Source organism: Akebia trifoliata, unplaced genomic scaffold, assembly GCF_017979445.1.
Source record: "Akebia trifoliata isolate Shusen 1 unplaced genomic scaffold, ASM1797944v1 Contig00517, whole genome shotgun sequence".
Lineage (NCBI taxonomy): Eukaryota > Viridiplantae > Streptophyta > Magnoliopsida > Ranunculales > Lardizabalaceae > Akebia > Akebia trifoliata.
The window spans coordinates 27,838-45,225 of NW_028237057.1; the positions used below are offsets into that span (position 1 = coordinate 27,838).

Sequence of the window (17,388 nt, forward strand, 5' to 3'; positions counted from 1 at the left end):
AGTTCAATGATAATTAAATAAAAAGTGGTGAGTTCACCAATAATGAGGTGACATTAAGAAATTAAAATTTACTAAACGGACGATCAAACTATCATCCAAAACTTCCGGACTATTTAAAAAGAAAATCCCTCCGCTAGAGTCCTGTAAGTAATTTTTCCTAACATTAAAAATTCTAAAAATTAAATAAAAAATAATTATAGATTAGTAATCTTTAATGTGTGTAAATCCAGTTTAGAACAGGAAAAACCATCTATTAAACTAACGACGTACTCACCTGTAACTGAAAAGAAAGGTGCATTTGGAGATGACATTTTAATCTTATCTCTTAACATTATCGTAAGACTATTCAATAATGGCGGCGGTTCATGGGACATATGTAAAAACAATGGATTTTCAAAATATGGGTTAGAGGTATTGGATTGAGCTAATTTTTTTTGCAAGGATGGTCAGTATGATGAGAAGATCATCCTTACAAAAGATAGCTCAATCTGAAACTTCTAAATCCATCAAAAGTGATTTACAAATTATTGGCAAAAAATCGACGGTCCACATTCTAAATCACTTTTAATGGGGTTAGAAGTTTCAGATTGGACTGATTGTTTTTTCTGATAATCTTCCCATCATAGAGATCATCCTCACAAAAAATCAGCTCAATCCGAAACTTCTAACCCATATTTTGTAAATTTCTTAATGTTAGATTGTTTTTACATATGTTTTTTCATATATCCCTTGATCCGTTCCCTTCAATAATGAATGAAAAGATATTACTGTAGGTCTGTTGTAATTTTTATGTCGACATTATAAAAATAAAAAATTTAACAAATTAAAAAGTACTTATTTTAATAAAGTAAAGCAATAACTGGATTAAAAATATAAGATATAATATAATGTTCTAATTGATAACACTTCTTACCAAAGTATTTTCGGGCTTTTGTCTCACTTTTCTTTCAGACGTTTAAGTTCATTTACGAACAAATTTTGTGAATGTTTGAAGAACTAAAACAACCATTATTTTCTAAATCAAATATTTGTCAAATTAATGGAATCCTAGAGCAATTTGTTAGTATCAACTTACAATTATTATTGTTATTATTTTTATTTTTTTTGATAAATTCAACTTACAATTATTAAAGAATTAAAAAGAATATAATGCTGATTTTTATAAAAATGGTAATAGTAAATAAGTATTTCTATAGGTTCACTATCAAATTATCTTCGCTAATATAATGAGAGAAGGTTGAATAAGTGTTTGTTGACAACAAATTTTAAATTCTTAAAAGAGAAATTTACTTTGCAAATATACATGTAGCATTTTTATTACAAAAGCTCCCTTCCTTTAACAAATTAAGTAACAAGTCTTGGAGTGGAACCTACAATTTTTAAAAAGATTAAATATCTTAAATAATCTCAATTTTTAAATTAATATTTGTTATATCCTCTCTCCTCTGAATATCCACTCTCTCCAAACGAGGGTATTTAGGTATTTAATCCTTTTAAAAGATAAGGATCCCACCTGAAAGTTTGTTAAGTAGGACAAACAATTTTCTTACTGAATTAGTATAAAAAAAAAAATTTTGATCGCATCAATATGCAGCATTCAAAAACATATATTATTTGAGTAAAAAAATATCTTTTTAACCTTCATTATTATAATGAGATAAACGTCAAATGCATATTAAACATGACTTTAATTAATATTATAAATTATAAGAATACCATTACATATCTATGTCAATGACACAAAAGAGATGTTAAATTAATGGATATGGATGAAATATAATGAAATAAGTCACTTTTTACTCTTCTAGAACTTTCAACTTTAATATTTTTCTTCTAAGTAAGACTGTAATCAGCCTCTATTGAACATGATCAAACCATCTCGATCAAGTATTTCTTTCAATTTATTGCCTGTTGGAGTGAATCTTACTTTTGCTTGGATTTATGTTAGGAGGCGACAGATTTTTTTCACTGACTATCAATTTAATTGGGACCGGCAACATAGTGTAAAGGAAGCATTATGCTAAGTCTTTTTTTTATTTTATTTTTATTTTGACTAAAGCTGGAGTGACACAAGGGAGGACACATCGGACACAGTGGCACGCACATTATCGTAGATGCCTTCTATTCGTATTCGTATCTCGCAGAATAGTATCTACGGTTACGTGAGGGCAGATGACTCTTTTATATTTTTTTTGGTAAGCTGGACTTGAACTCGCAACCTCAAAGTGTCTTTGCAATGTGTCAAACCAACTGAGCTATGGTCTAAACTCATATTGGCAAAGTTTTTTTACCTCTATTTCCCAAACATGGACATAATGAAATTAGAAATATTCATTATTTTGAACTCCCTCTTGGCTTCCAAATGGGCCGTATGTCAGCATGGGCTTGAGGCCCTTAAAATCAATGGAATAGGCCCAAGTCCAAGATAATATTAGATGATCCATACCCTCATGTTTAGATTGGTTATTTATTTATTTATTTTGGGGGTGGGGGGTGATTTTATGGAATAAGTGTTGAAATTGATGAATTATTGGAAAGTATAGAAGTAGAGAGAGCCCATAAGCATGGATTTAATTCAGTATTTTGATATACAAGAGGAAGAAGGATCATGAACTTAAAACCAATACCCAAAATATTTAATTGAAAGAAAAATCCAATAAAAGTGAGCAAAGCCAATGAAAATTAACGTTGAGACTTCAAACAGATAAGTGGGAATAATGTGATGGCAACAACATCCTCTGTCTCTTGCTTGAAAGTCCACACATGGATGTAGTTGAAGATGAAGCAACTCTACTCAAAACCACTTTTAAAGACTGCTTGAGAGAGCTTAAGCACACACTCTCTTCCTTATCTTTAGTACAAAGGATCATAACACTTGTAACTCTCCCACCCATTGTAGCCATTTCTGCTCTTACTGTTCTTAGCTTTAAGCCTTTGAGGGCTCGAATTATATCGGTAAACAATTCTGGTCGATCATCACAACAAACAGAAACCTTGAGAAAGATTCTATCTTTGTTGTTGTTGGTGGTGGTGGTGGTGGTGGTGGGATCTACACTCCCCTCGTGACAATCAACGGTTACTTGGTCGACTTCAGTTGGAATTGTGAAAATTTTGCCTATCTCAACTGCTTTTCTCTTTAGCTCCTTTACATGATCAACCACACAACCTAGCAAAGCAGCTTTGTCCATCTGCATTAAGAAGATAAATTTAGCTCAATTGGGATATTTAATTAATTGTATATTTCAGATCATTGTGGTTGTAGTTCCCTCCTTTGAATTTTTCCCATTAAGGTTGAAATTCCTTTTATGAGATTCCTAATGGAAAGTGGACATAGAACTCATTGCAAAAGGATATGTATAGACTGAGGAATTAATAGATTGATTAAAAGAAGACCAAAACAAAGGGTAAATGTGTGTCCTAACTTTCGGAGGTCATAACTTTTTTGCAATTGTGGCTCTGAATCACTATTATTGCATACGCACGTGTAGCAATTGTGCATTTTTCAATAAAACTTTCCCCTTAAAGAAAATTTTCGTTTTAACGATTTTAGCAAGTTTTTAGATTTCATTTCTTTTTAGAATGTATTTGTTATTAATTTTAAGATTGTTAGAAGTGTTTTGAGTTGAATTAGGAATTGTATTATTTTTGGAAAGTTTTCTATTTTGAGTATGCTTGGGATTTTTTATTCTATAAATTGACAACTCGATCTAATAGTTTAAAGGTAGCTTTTAATTAATAAAATTCAGATCGAAGAAGATTTTCTTTTTCTTTTCCAAGTGCTTGGTATTCTATGTGAATCAATAAGTTTTTGATGTCCAATTGTTTGATATTCTTTTGAGAATCAAAAGATTAATTGGAAGACTTTTCATCAACCTACATCAAAATCGGTTCTCAAAAGATCTAAATCTGCTACGAAGAACTAAATTTAATCATGAGTGTTGGAGCATCTTAAAATCTAGAAATTGAATTATCATGAATCAAGAACGGAAACCCAATTCTAGAACCGATGCCACACATTAATTAGAGTATTTGGGTAACTAGGCCCTAAAATTCAATACATCAGCCAAATCGATTAGTCTTGATGTATCAAATTGATCTGATTTTTTCACCATAAACCATCGAAAAGGCGGTTCGTTGATTGATCTAGTGGGGTTGATTCAATCATACCAATTCTTCATCAGAATGAATGAAATAGCAAAAAATAATTGAGTTACGAGTTAACTCGTTAACTCATTAACTCATTAAGGATAACACCCTATTGAGGACCACAGCATTCTACTACATGGGAATCCTTAAGGGCACAACTCAGCATTTTTGTTCATCCATGAACATAGTCCAACTTCTTAAGTTTTGGCAGTTTAAAGTTTGGTAAAATTAAGAGATCAATTGCCTTTTTTGTACTATTTCAGTTACTAAATTGTTTAACACAATCAAAAGGGATCTATACAAATTAGGCAATCTCTAGCTTTAACACTGAGTTCAATTATCCGAGTCAACAATTGAGTAACCCAAATTGAGAATTACAAGAAAAAAAAAAAAAAATAGCTGAAAGAGAGAGAGAGAGAGAGATGGTTTACCTTATCAGACTCGGGAATTAATTGTCTAAGAGTGGACAGATGTGAGTTAATTCTCTCCCTACGCCGCTTCTCGGCTTCACTATGGCTCTTAGAAGCGGCAGTAGCTCGGTCTTCGGCCACCCCTTCAACCGATGTAGACGAAGAAGGAAAGCCATGAACGTGGAACGAAGACGAAGAAGAGCCGTGATGAGGCGGCCATGAAGGGATAAAGGAACCTCTGTTAAGTCCTTGATGAGGATGATGATAGTGAAACAATTGTGCCTCTTGAGGCCAAGCAGGAACGAAGTAATTCTCCATGAACAACAGCTACAACTCCTCAAATTCTTACTTTCTTCACCATATTGGCATCTAAATAGTACACCACAGTGTGCTGACAAAACTACAAAAGCAATTACATTAGTGGAGGTTGGGGGAGGTAGAGCTGTTTGGCAATAAAGTTTAAGTTGCACGGCTTTGATTTATTACTCATATGTATTATATATATATTTGTGTCGGCCATGATTCGCGAATTACATGAGCGCTTTTGTAAATAATAATGTAATCCATGGATAGTGAAATCTAATAAAGACTGAGGTTTGTAATTGGTGGGACAGTTAAAAGTTTGTTACCAAACAAACGTTGACAAGCTATGGTGCTAAGTTTTCAATTGGTTAGCTGACTATGGATGTGATAAGTACCATTCCCTAATTTGGACAAATGAATCTCATGATCTTGCGTTTTGGATGATTCATGCATAGTTAATGTGGGCTTTTTTATCAGCTCAACCATAGGGCTATGTTGCTTCCTTGTTGGCTCTAATAGCGGTGATGTTGGGCCTCTCTTGACTTCGTGTTTCTTCCTACCAAAAAATGTTCTGACGATCAAGTTATTAAAAAAAATTAATATAATATTTATTTAGAATAGTGAAGATTACATACTATTATCTATTTATAGTCAAGCGGTCTCTGATCATAATGCATGTCAATCTAATCATATTGTTTGACAGAATTTGGACACGTTATCATGGAGGCATTGTTGTGTGGATCACGAAATGCTAGGTCGCATGCAATCTAGGTCAATGTTACATGCTTGAGGTGGTGGATGGATCAAGGTCTTTTCAACCTACGAATGGTAAATAGCATGACCTTAGTGAATCATTGAATGGGTATGTAGGTATTTCGATCCAAGTGATAATGTGCTTGTGTGGTCCCTTTGAGGCTTCTTGATCATGCCTTAATAGTCGGTCTTTCTGACACAACACTCCCAATAAATCCACTCATGCACTTAGTACTATATATATCATCTACTTTAGGTCACGCATGCTAATTTTTCCTCTCTCCCATGGCAATGTACTTGTTGTAAAAAGTAAGAAAGTATTCTCGCATCAAATTAGATGAGAGAGCAAGGAAACAAATTAGTCCAAAAATTTTAAAAGAGTGAAAGAAATAATCAAAAGGACATAGATTGAAATAGTGAAAGTGGAATTGAACAACACTTTCAATAAGTGAATGTGTGACTTTGGATAGAATGGAATGGAGGTACATGATTCTCTTAGCCAATTCCCAATTGGGATAAGGCTTTGATGATGTGGACCATTGAGGATGATGTTCCCTTCCCCCTAAATTGCATCATGACAAGACACATATTGCCTAAAGATCCATTTTGAACATGGGGGCGGGGGGGGGGGGGGGGGGGAATTACTCTCGTTCATGAAAAATAATCAAGTGTAGAATAGAAGTATTATCTCAAGAAGGGATAGGATCCTCTCCATGAGATGAATTCAGGATCATTCGTCAGGATATTTTGTCTCCTTAATCATGAGGATGTTAATAAGAATATCAATAATTTAACTTAAGCATCTGAGACTCTTTGATAGATATAATACCAATATTTGACAATGATGAAGATATTGGAATTGGGACACAAGAAAAAATCACTCCATGCTAACATAGTCAAGTCCAACCAAACCCAAAAGCAACTTGGGTTCTAAGTGATAAAACCAAAACCGACCCAAAACCAATAAATCTCTACTTGGTAAGAAAAATCAATTTAATCGGATCAAGGATCCGGTTTAGCCCAATGGGTCATTTCAAATCTACCAAAATTTTGGGCCCTCTCTAACTGGAACCACACATTTTATTGCTTTTCTTTTCTATTTTGTCAACATTCATTTACTTGTATGATTTGACACACTTGCACAAACAAAATGGATAGACTGGTTCGATTACAATCACGATATAAATCTCGAGGTGGGCGCCAAAGTCCTAATCATTGATGCGACCATTGATCAACCACTTCTTTTGGATTTTTTTTTCTTTGTGCATTATTGGTGCTCGTAAGTCATAATATACTTCCCTAACTTCTCTCTAAATGGGACCCATTTTTGCAGCTTTTATGGGTCCCACTTCTTTCAACCCAATCAAAATGCATCAATGGTTGGGTGTCAATTGACCTCTCCACTCACTCGCTCTTCCCTTTTTCATTGGATGATCAAAGTAGCAATTCTATCCTAGAACGGAACAATGACATCCTTGTATTTAGCCAATAAATGTCATACGGAGGATTTAATTATCCCAATCAACATCTTAGACATCATTATTCTATATATGTAATAAATTGGATTAATAGATAGGCTACAATTAAAAAAAAATTATATCAAATTAGTAACATTTAAGTACCCAAAAAAATTATCCTAAAGGTTGAAATAGTTGAGTTGAACTGATTTTTGGTAGAGTCGGAGGAAGTCTCGAATCACGTTGGCAAACTCATTGCCTGCCCTCAGAGATCATTCCAGCTTGACCTAGTCAATTTGAACTCGGTCAAGTTCTAAAATTGTAATCAGAAAAAAGTAATTGGAGCACATTACGAGATAGAAGCAAGACATCGTGATTAGTTTGTCCAAGTTGCAAGATTTTCGAGAGTAAATAGGAAGTAATTTATATGTCTGCATGTACATGTGGTCATGGAATGAGATGGTATGCTACAAAAAAATTTCTATTGCCGCACCAAACCTCAAAAGAGGGGATATTTGGGATGTATATTATTCTCATGTCATTTGGAGTCTATACCCTCCTCCCACACCTCAATACATGCCATGTAAGTTACATTATTCCAAGAAACTTATGAAAAGGAGATATTTTAGGCGATGTGTATTGAAGTTTGGGAGGATGGTTTCAATCCTCCACCCTAGGTGTATAGACTCTTCCCCATTCTCGGAAAAAAAAAATTGAGTTGTGATAATATGACGCCCCCTTTTGCCAAACACCCCCCTATGACCTTATTATAGAATCATAAATCATTTGTCTCGGGATACGTAGAATCATAAATCTTTTTCTTATTTATCCCAAGGCAAATGACCTACGGTTCTGTGATGGGGGCATTTATCAGAGGAGAGTGTCATGTTATCATGGTTTAAAAAATAATAATAATCAAAATCACCCTTGAGACCACCAAATGTTAATGAATTAACAGTGTATAAGGGATTAGTGGTTCAAATTAGGTTGACATTGGGATTACTTCAAGAGACTCCTTCTAGTATTTATAGCCTTGTGAGGGGAACATGAGGCAGGGGTGCATCCACCGTGCCTGATGGAGTCATTTCATGAATATACCCACCGATGTCGTATGTCAACGACTTCACATGTAGTCCCACAGAATTATACGTAGGTCCGCATGACAGTCATGTCAATGTATCTAGTATTGCATGGCAATGTGGGCTCTCTTCATTGATTGGTCATCGTCCCAGTCAGCATCAATATCATCTTCCTACGATCTGATTGGTGTGCCAAATGACAATGTTTTTCATAGGATGTGTAAATTAGCAAAGTTGGACCACTTAATGGCATCCTTCGGTGGCGTATGTGGGCCTAGAAACACGCATGTTCGGAACCATCAAATATTTATCCATAGTGAAGACTGCATCCCTCATGCCAAGTGGAGTCATTTCATGACTATACCCACCAATGTCGTATATATGTCGACGACGATGGCAGACGTAGTCCTCCATAATTGTACATCCATAATATGATAGTCGATGTCAATATGTTTAGTGTTGTATTTTGTGTTGCCCGGATCCTAGAAATGTGCCTCTCTTCATTAATCCATTAATGTCCCAATCAGCGTCGATGTCATCTGCTTTTGATATGAGTTGGCATGCCAACTGACAATGCTGTTTGTAGGTTGTCCAAGTCAGCAAAATTGGACCACTTGATGATGGCGTCCTAGTTGGAGGCACCATCTTAAACCAAAACACATGGACCTTAGAAACTCCCATGTTTGGAAAAGCCATCAACCCCCACCCAACATTCATCCTTGAGAACCAAAATTGAATCCCACCTCATACGACAAAAACCTCTCTTTCTCCCTCTAGTCTCTGCAACTATTCTTCCCCTCCTCTTTTTGGCTCTCTCTTAGTATTTGTCATAGATAAATTTTCACATTTATCATTATCGTAACACATGCCACCTTGGGATATGAGTCAAATACAAATAAGGTAAATAGTTTCAAGTGTTGTCACATCATCCCAAAATATGTAAAAATATGTGATTTTTTATTTGAACCACATTTGCTACATTGTGAGTGCCTTGGGCGTTGGAAAATCTTTTCTAAATACATCTTTAGTGCCTGAAGAGCTCGGATCGAGAAGAAAATCAAGACCAAATACACATTACAAATCTTCAAGGGGCATTGTGCACAAAATTTTTGCATCTACAATATTCTTTCAGGATTTCTAACTTACTAGAACATATAGATATTTGGTCAATTTTATTCTTATTTAATGTGGTGTTTAATTACATTTATTGGTTTGTTACAAGTAAAATTTGGTGTGGCAAAAAACTTATACAATGCTTACCCATGTGGAGTGTTGTTTGATAACATACATGTAATACTTATTGCATATATAGGACTCATCAATCAATGTTGTAATTAAACAATCATGGGCCCATTAGTGTAAATATATCTCAGCTGCAATAGTTCCACTAGCAAAGGCTGTCGTGGATCAAAATGAAGGCCACATTTTATGGATGAGAAATCATTGGTGTAAATTTGTCGTGCCCCCACCCCCCACCATAAACGGATCGGGGTAGGGGCATATAATAAATTAGGAAAAAAAATAGGAAAATTAGGTAATACACTCTTTATACGAGATTTTATTGATAAATGTCGTTAAATTTTTATGGCGACATAATAATCCAATTAATAATAATAAAAAATTCAACTGAACACCACTCATCTTAGGAAAAGATTTAAACTACGCAATATATCATTTCTCATCTCTATTACCTTACTTGAATTTTCCAACGACTATTACGATGCACTCTGATAATCTGTGACAACGAATAGTATATTAGTTATTTAGAAGATTTAATATTTTGTGGTGAAGTATTTTGTTTCGTTCATCAAGAAGATAAGTTATTTATCAAAATTTATGTTGTGATCTTAACAATGTGTAAATTTGCATCCGAGTATCTGTTTAATAATTATTTTATATGCATTTTGTGTATTTTGAGAACATCTATCCAATAGAGAATTCATTGCTTTATAATTTAAAAAAAAATTAAAGATGTGAATTCAATGCTTTTTGAATTATTGCAAACTCATCACTGCATACATTTTCAATCAAAAGTTGTGCTCTATATATGATCAAAAATGGATGTTGTCGTTTCTAAACCCAAATAATGATAATAATAAAAAATAAATAACAACAAATTCATTACTTTAAAAAGGATAAATTTCCAATTAATTACAAAAGTTTTCAATATTTTTGAAATGTTTAATGTTGACAAAGTCATCACGTTAAATTGACAATTTGATAATATTTTATCAACATTACAGGGTAGTTGGGTCAACATTAGCAACATTTCGGAAATGCCCAAAACTTCGGTAATTATTTGGAAATTTACCCTTTAAAAAAAGGAGGTGTATTCAACATTTTATATTGAAGAAAGCAGCAAATTTATAATTTTTTAGGATGTAACTTTTGGAGATCCATATTATTATTTATAAATTTTGGATATCTCGCAAAAATCTATTTAATGGAAATTTTGCTATTTTCAAAAAGTGAAGAATTTGTTGATTTATGTATTTAAAAGAAGATGATTCATCAATGGATAAACATTCACAAGTTAGCCAAAATGCATATATGATAATAGTCAACAGATATCGAAATCAAAAGTTAAACCTTAATTAAGATTAGAATTGGATTTCAACCCTCTCTTTAATGTCAAACCAAGAAGTCATTGCTTTTTTTTTCATTTGATAATGGGTGAATTCATTGCTTTTTTGTTTTAAAGTGGCAAAATCCAACCTTAATTTTAATCAAATTATGATTTTTTTTTTATCCAAGGGTCTGCTTGGTTATTAGTAATAAATGAATTTTGAGAATCTCGCAAAAATCTATTCAGCCACAAATTCATTGTTTTTAAAACAATAAAACAACAAATTTGCAGTTTTTGAAAATCAGAAAAAACCAATAGTTCCAAAGGTAGTGAATTTGCCGCTAGATAGATATTCATATGATACCTTGAATTCATATAATAAAAATAATAGCCAAACTGACCCTTGATCAAAAATTATGTTCTAATTATGATTGATAAGGGTTAGATTTTAACACTTTTAAGCAAAACAACAATAACGAATTCAACACTAAAAGCATAATAATATCAAATTCAGTGCGCTTTTTATTTAAATGTAGAATTACAACCTTGCTTCTTTTCTTTTTTTTTATTTGGTTATTTGTTTAGATGTTATTAGGTTTGCATTTAGAGTATCTCGTGAAGACTTACTTGAGGCAAATTTGTTACAAGTAGCAAACTCGATGTTTTATATGTTTAAAAGTAACAAATTTGAGTTCATGATGTAACTTTTGATAAATAACTTACTTTTTTGAAGAATAAGATACATGGCTTCAATGAAAAATTAAATCTTCAAGATGATGAATATGCGATTAGCCGTCACAAATTGTTGAATTCTTGTAATAGTCTTTAGAAAACGTCGGTAAGATAAAACAAATAAATAAATATTAAGAAGGGTTATATTTTAAATCTTTTCTCAAGATAAAAGGGCATTTAGTTTAAAAAAACTAACTAAATGAATTATTAAATTGTAGCTCAAAAATTAGGAGGCATTAGCAGGGTGTTTTATGTAATTTAAAAAAAAAAAAATCTAAAATATTCATTTTTTGAGAGTATCTAGATAATCTCCTTCATAATTTCCTTTCTTATGGATCCATGTTTACAAACTATAGATCGCCTGGGAATCTGACCAGAAAGAGAAACTTTTTAAAATATTCACAAAGATGGCCTTCAAAGCTCTCTTCTTAGTTCTTATTAAATGATGGTTAAATGCTGCTAAACTTAATTAGTGTTAATATGAACTAGACATCATTTTAGTTTTACCCGTTGTCGGTTTATATTAGACTATGTTTGATCAACTGTTAGCAAATAATTGGACTTTAATCGACTGAACTAACAAATTAGTACCATAGACCCTATACAGCCCATCAGATCATATTGATATCCCTTCAACACAACATAAATCATCGAAAGGATCTCGAAGACCCACCAAATCCAAGATCTTTGAGAAAGTAGATTCTTATTCGAAGAGTTCATAACCGCATGCATAAGCTCCCGCTAGCCCATCAATTTGAGATAAGCTTTTTTGTATGATAAAGATATTCAACAATGCTATAAATAAAATCCATGTTGATAAGGGTAATATCTTTGGTATTTTTACATCTATGTATATACAATTTCAGTGTGGTATGCAGATCTTGAGCTCGACGATGAGACTCCTATCCAAGTCTCACATGTTGAGGTGCCATCCAAGGCAATATCTCATCAATTTTCTAAATGACGAAGCGGAATATGGAGATGTCCATCTCTTCACAGTAGTGCTCCCTTCATCGATCCCTTTTGATGAGGCGGTCTGGAGAGGTGATGGAATTTTTTATACAAGTTAGACGTAATAGATCATACCAACTTCAAGCAAAGACGTATGAGGCACGCTCAGAACAACATCGGGTCCCCTACAATTCTTGCTTAGAAATGCATAGACAAAGTTGATTGCGAATCTCTTGAGAAATGTCGATGACTTCTTTGCCTTCGCATAAGAGTGCCCGAGAATATAAGCCATTCCAGATTCTCTAGCTTTCAAAATCTGCAAAGATTCCTCTCTCAGTAGAGAATTCTCGACAAGACCGTCCTCGGGTTTCACCACTTGAATATCGGAAAAAGACAGCACTACACTCTCTTCATGATTTGGATATGCGAACATGGACCTTGTGACATCGGCAGAATCAACATCTGACATTCCTAACTCGTCAGATGGTTTCGTCATTGAACTCAACAAGCATTCTTCTCCTTCCATCTCTACGAATTTTATAATCATAGATACTAATCGGTTCTCAAAGTCGTAGTTCTCTTGTTGTAGATCCTTGTAACCATACCTCACTATACATCGAAACATGCCATATTCTTTCGGACCCACCCTGCCTACGAGAAACCGTTCATTTTCACTAACATAAGGAACTTGAACAGATTTAATGCACACAAAAACTAACACCTGATGAAAGGCAGGTAAGTTTGTCACAAAGTGTCCAAAAACTGCAGGTACACCTGTCACGAGATTGGTGTAAACAAGTCCTACTCCCGGAACACGGACAATGCCAAGACTAGGCCCTAATGCCAATATTCTCTTCATTGAAACCTTGTTCTCCAAATCAAATTGGTGCTTCTTCAATGTGCCGTAGTTCCACACATACATGATGCCCATGAAGATTAAAGATAATGTGAGCGGGATCCACCCGCCTTCGGGAACCTTGATGAAGGATGCTGAGATGTATAAGAACTCGATAGATCCGAAAAACATTAGAAACACAACGGCAGTGATTATTCTTTGCTTCCAGACGATTATCATCACCAAACACATCAAGAAAGTTGTCACAAGCATTACAGTTGTGACTGCAAGCCCTGCCAACAGAGCAAAAGTATCAGCCAATAAACTAAAATATGGTTTTGGAAAAAAAAATGACACACAATTTATAACCAACTCTGATTAGTACCATAAGCATGGCCCATCATGTTTGTGTCCCTCAATCCGACCGTGACAGCCAAACACAGACACATTAGAATCCAATTGATCTCTGGGATGTATATCTGCCCGTATATTTTACTTGAAGTATGAACAATCTTCACGCGGGGGAAGCAATTCAGTGCACAGCATTGGCTTACCATAGAGAATGTAGCAGATATAACAGCCTGACTTCCCACTATGGCTGCAAAAGTGGCTACAATGAAGACTGGCCAAAACACAGGTTCTGCACAACAAGATAATGAAATTAATAAGAAGAGTTGGGGCACATGGTAGGCTAAACTGTATGGGACCTTCAGTAATTCTTGCCTGGTATGGCTTTATAGAAGCTTCTCTGAATATCTTCATGGTGTCTAGAAAGAAATGCAGCTTCACCCATATAAGCAAGAACCAAGCAGGGATATACTAGACATGTGAAAGCAATCTGGCATTTGTAGATAAAGCATTAGTTCAAATTTGAAGGAGATGGCACCGTTACTTTCACCTAAGTGTAGGTTGAATCATCATGATAGTCTTTCATTACAAAGTATGTAAATTTCAAGAGCTAATGTGCATTTTAACCTTGATAGATAGACGAGAAAAATGGCCCAAATCAGCAAACATAGTTTCAGCACCTGAGACAGATTGTTCTATAGGAATTAAACCATTTTTTCATTATAGGGTTTAAATGTAGCAAGAATTATGCTACAAGTGAGAACTATATAAGAAGTTTGAAGAGTTACCTGTAATAGAGAGAACCACTCCCCCTAGTGACACCCACCCTTCAATGCCAGTGCTTCTAAGGAACCTGAACATGTAAATGGGAGAAAGTGCACGAAATATACTTGGGTTCCATCGGACTATGTTATAGATACCAATGCCACTAATACACAAAAGCCATGCAGTGACTATTGGTGCAAAAATAAAAGCAACTCTATGTGTCCCATGATGTTGAAGAGAGAAGAGCCCCACTAAAATGACACATGAGATCAGCACAACATAGTCTGGAAAAAAAAAAGAAGCAAGAAATTATGCAAAATTCTAACAGGATTAAATGTGCTAAATTTGAAGGCAGTAGTGGGTGCAGATGGGCTTACTCTCATGAAGTTCTGTTACTTTAACTTTAACGCCCGAAACTGCCGAAAGAACTGAAAAGAAAGCCATACAAATCTCTTTTGAGCAATTTTGAGCTGTTATTGGACAATGAATGGGGGAATTTCCTGGGGAGCATTCTCATTATGAATTGTGTCTTGGAAAATATAATTCGAAAGAACCATTCAAGCTTTATTGATTCCTAAAACCATGTCCTACAGACAGGCAGGTTATTGAGGTCCAGAGGAAAATCAGTTTTGGTCTTCTAGGATTTAAAAAGAATGAACCCACAAATAAGATCACAGAAACTACAAAACTAAATAGTCACCTGAGATTGCAGGGGTGAGCACTCCATCACCAATTGCCATACATGTTCCAAGTAGAACAAAGATCAAGAGCCCATTCCGGAAATTCGGATGCTTCTCAAAGAACGATTTTAGCATAGAACTGTGCCACGTATCCGTTGATCCATCCAACCCATATGCTGACAATTTCTCATCTGCTGCTTGTTGATTGGGTAGAATGCTGAGTCTCGCATGTCGACACAGTAAGGAGTACATTGCAAAGGTACCACCTGCATTATAAGTGAATAATTGTCATGGGGATTAATTTTCTTTTTTGCTACGTCTGGAGTAGTTGGGTTCTGAACTCATGACCTGCTTAACACAAGTTGGAGACTTTTTAATAGCAGGCAAATAGTTTGGTGTGCGTAAGTGTAACAAGAGAAAAAAATAAAGATGAAACGATCACACAAAGAACACAAGATTTACATGGTTCAGCAAACTGGCTACATCCACAGAGGAAAGGTAGAAAAATCCACTATCAACGATAAAGATTACACTCTTTGTCCTCTACAACTCTCTCAGCCACAACGAACCTCACAGAGTAAAAACATTGGAAAAAAAAACCTAGCCCAAAAATACATATATATACCCAAAAAAATCACCTCGGGGGCACTGCCCTCGCGAGGGCCAAGTCAGGTAGCCTGACCGGGACCTTTTCCTCTTGCTCCGGACTGAGCCCACTCTGCTTCGGAAAAGGTCCCCTTTGATACTGTTTTGCCTCTTGAAGCCCAATAAGAATACTATACATCTCACAACATGGTTAAATTCAAAGAGATAAAGTTTAGTGCACTAGTCGTATAGTCCGTTGTTGACGAGTAGAAACTAGAGAGTTAAGTGTATGTGTCAATATATCTTCATCTATTTTCCCTTTCAACAAGTTGTGTTCATTTCCATTCTTTTTTATGGATAAGATGTGATTGAACCTCTGTTTTCTCAAGTTTGAGACATATAGAACTCAACCCAGACATTCATCTTAGCTAAGAAATACTTGAAATTAAGAAAATGCAAAGTAGTACCTTCACCATTGTCATCAGCCGACATCACGATGAAGATGTACTTAAAGAGAGGGATTAGAGTTAAGGTCCAGAAGATAAAGGAAAGCACCCCATAAACCTCCTCATCGTTCTCATGGAGGCTCAATTTCCCAGAGAAGGTGGTCTTGTAAACATATAGAGGAGAGGTACTAAGATCACCATAAACCACGCCAAGACTTTGGTAAGCTAGTGTGAGCACCGCCGAGCAGGAAACCCTCTTCAAATTCTGGTTCAGGAAACCCAATTTGTTTAACAGAGATTACAAATTACAAGAGCTCTTAATTTTTACAATGAAGGGGAATTGGTATATAATGGGATTGAGCAGAATTCAGAAGCTCAAAACTCGATAAAACTAAGCCTATTACTCACAAAATACTTGAAATCTTGACTTCTGGTATATTTATCTGTGTGTGTGTGTGTGTGTGTGTTTATATCAGTAATGTATGTGAGTGTACAACTCTATATACATTCAACAAAAAAAGATACAAAATTACTCGAAGTTCGGTTAATTTAAAAAAATTCACTTCCTTTTTCCCTGTTTTCAATGAAGTTCATACCATCTTTCACAAGAACCCAATTTACCCAAACAGAGAAACTTTTCATCCCAACAATTATCCACATTTTAATTTGGAAAGAAAATGGAACTAAAATAGCAGGAAAATTCTAAGGTTATAATCCAATGAATCAAAATTCCACCAATTTTTGTCTTTCTTCCATACATTTACAGTATATTATGTTTACAAATTAACATCAAAGCATTTCAAATCCAAACCCTTTTTTTTTAAGAATAATACAGAAAAACAAAATGGGAATTTCCACTGATTCTTGTCCTTCCATAATATAATCTGGTTACTGATTTTACTTAAACATGTTTTTTCCTGAAAACCTCATTTTTCCTAGAAAAGAAACTAAGTTTCTAGAGAGAGCATGGGAGTGAAAAACAGACAAAATGAAGAAATAATCACAAGCCTCTCACAAAACCCAACATTTTTTTTCTAAAATGATAACAATAGCAAAATCTTCTAATTTATTATGTAAGAAAAAACTATCAATAAATTTAAAAAAAAAAAAATGGTTACCTGTTGAAAGGATCCTTGTTCTAATTCATCCACTGATTGTGTAGGATTCATGGCTGTGTGTGTGTGTGTGTGTGTGTGTGTGTGTGTGTGAGAGAGAGAGAGAGAGAGACTTTTGGAGGAGAAGATGACTTAATGGTTCAATTTAAAGAGTGGGGAAAGGAGAATGTGGGAACACTAGGAAATGAGTAGTAAGTTGTAAGTAGGTAAAGTGTGC

At 34.7% G+C, this 17,388-nt stretch overlaps 2 protein-coding genes across 4 annotated transcripts; both read right to left on the bottom strand.

Moving 5' to 3' along the window:
- Positions 1–2,546: 2,546 nt before the first annotated feature.
- Positions 2,547–5,112, bottom strand: LOC147381398 (transcription factor bHLH51-like). Its single transcript, XM_086430476.1, has 2 exons — positions 4,578–5,112; positions 2,547–3,188 (listed from the first exon to the last, which is right to left on the bottom strand). The coding sequence occupies exons 1-2, from the start codon at positions 4,872–4,874 to the stop codon at positions 2,697–2,699; spliced, it is 789 nt and encodes a 262-aa protein (XP_086286602.1). The 5' UTR covers positions 4,875–5,112; the 3' UTR covers positions 2,547–2,696.
- A 7,127-nt stretch (positions 5,113–12,239) lies between these two features.
- Positions 12,240–17,335, bottom strand: LOC147381399 (potassium transporter 1-like). 3 transcript variants are annotated; one of them, XM_086430471.1, is made up of 10 exons: positions 17,175–17,335; positions 16,078–16,321; positions 15,664–15,801; positions 15,046–15,291; positions 14,723–14,773; positions 14,369–14,629; positions 14,208–14,260; positions 13,956–14,070; positions 13,618–13,872; positions 12,240–13,525 (listed from the first exon to the last, which is right to left on the bottom strand). In XM_086430471.1, exons 1-10 carry the CDS (start codon positions 17,223–17,225, stop codon positions 12,513–12,515), a joined length of 2,427 nt encoding a protein of 808 aa, XP_086286597.1. In that variant the 5' UTR covers positions 17,226–17,335; the 3' UTR covers positions 12,240–12,512. The 3 variants fall into 3 exon arrangements, with proteins under 3 accessions (XP_086286597.1, XP_086286598.1, XP_086286599.1); XM_086430472.1 differs by lacking the exon at positions 15,664–15,801; XM_086430473.1 differs by lacking the exons at positions 15,664–15,801; positions 17,175–17,335 and having other exon boundaries at positions 15,046–15,373; positions 16,078–16,915.
- Between the last annotated feature and the right edge of the window lie 53 nt (positions 17,336–17,388).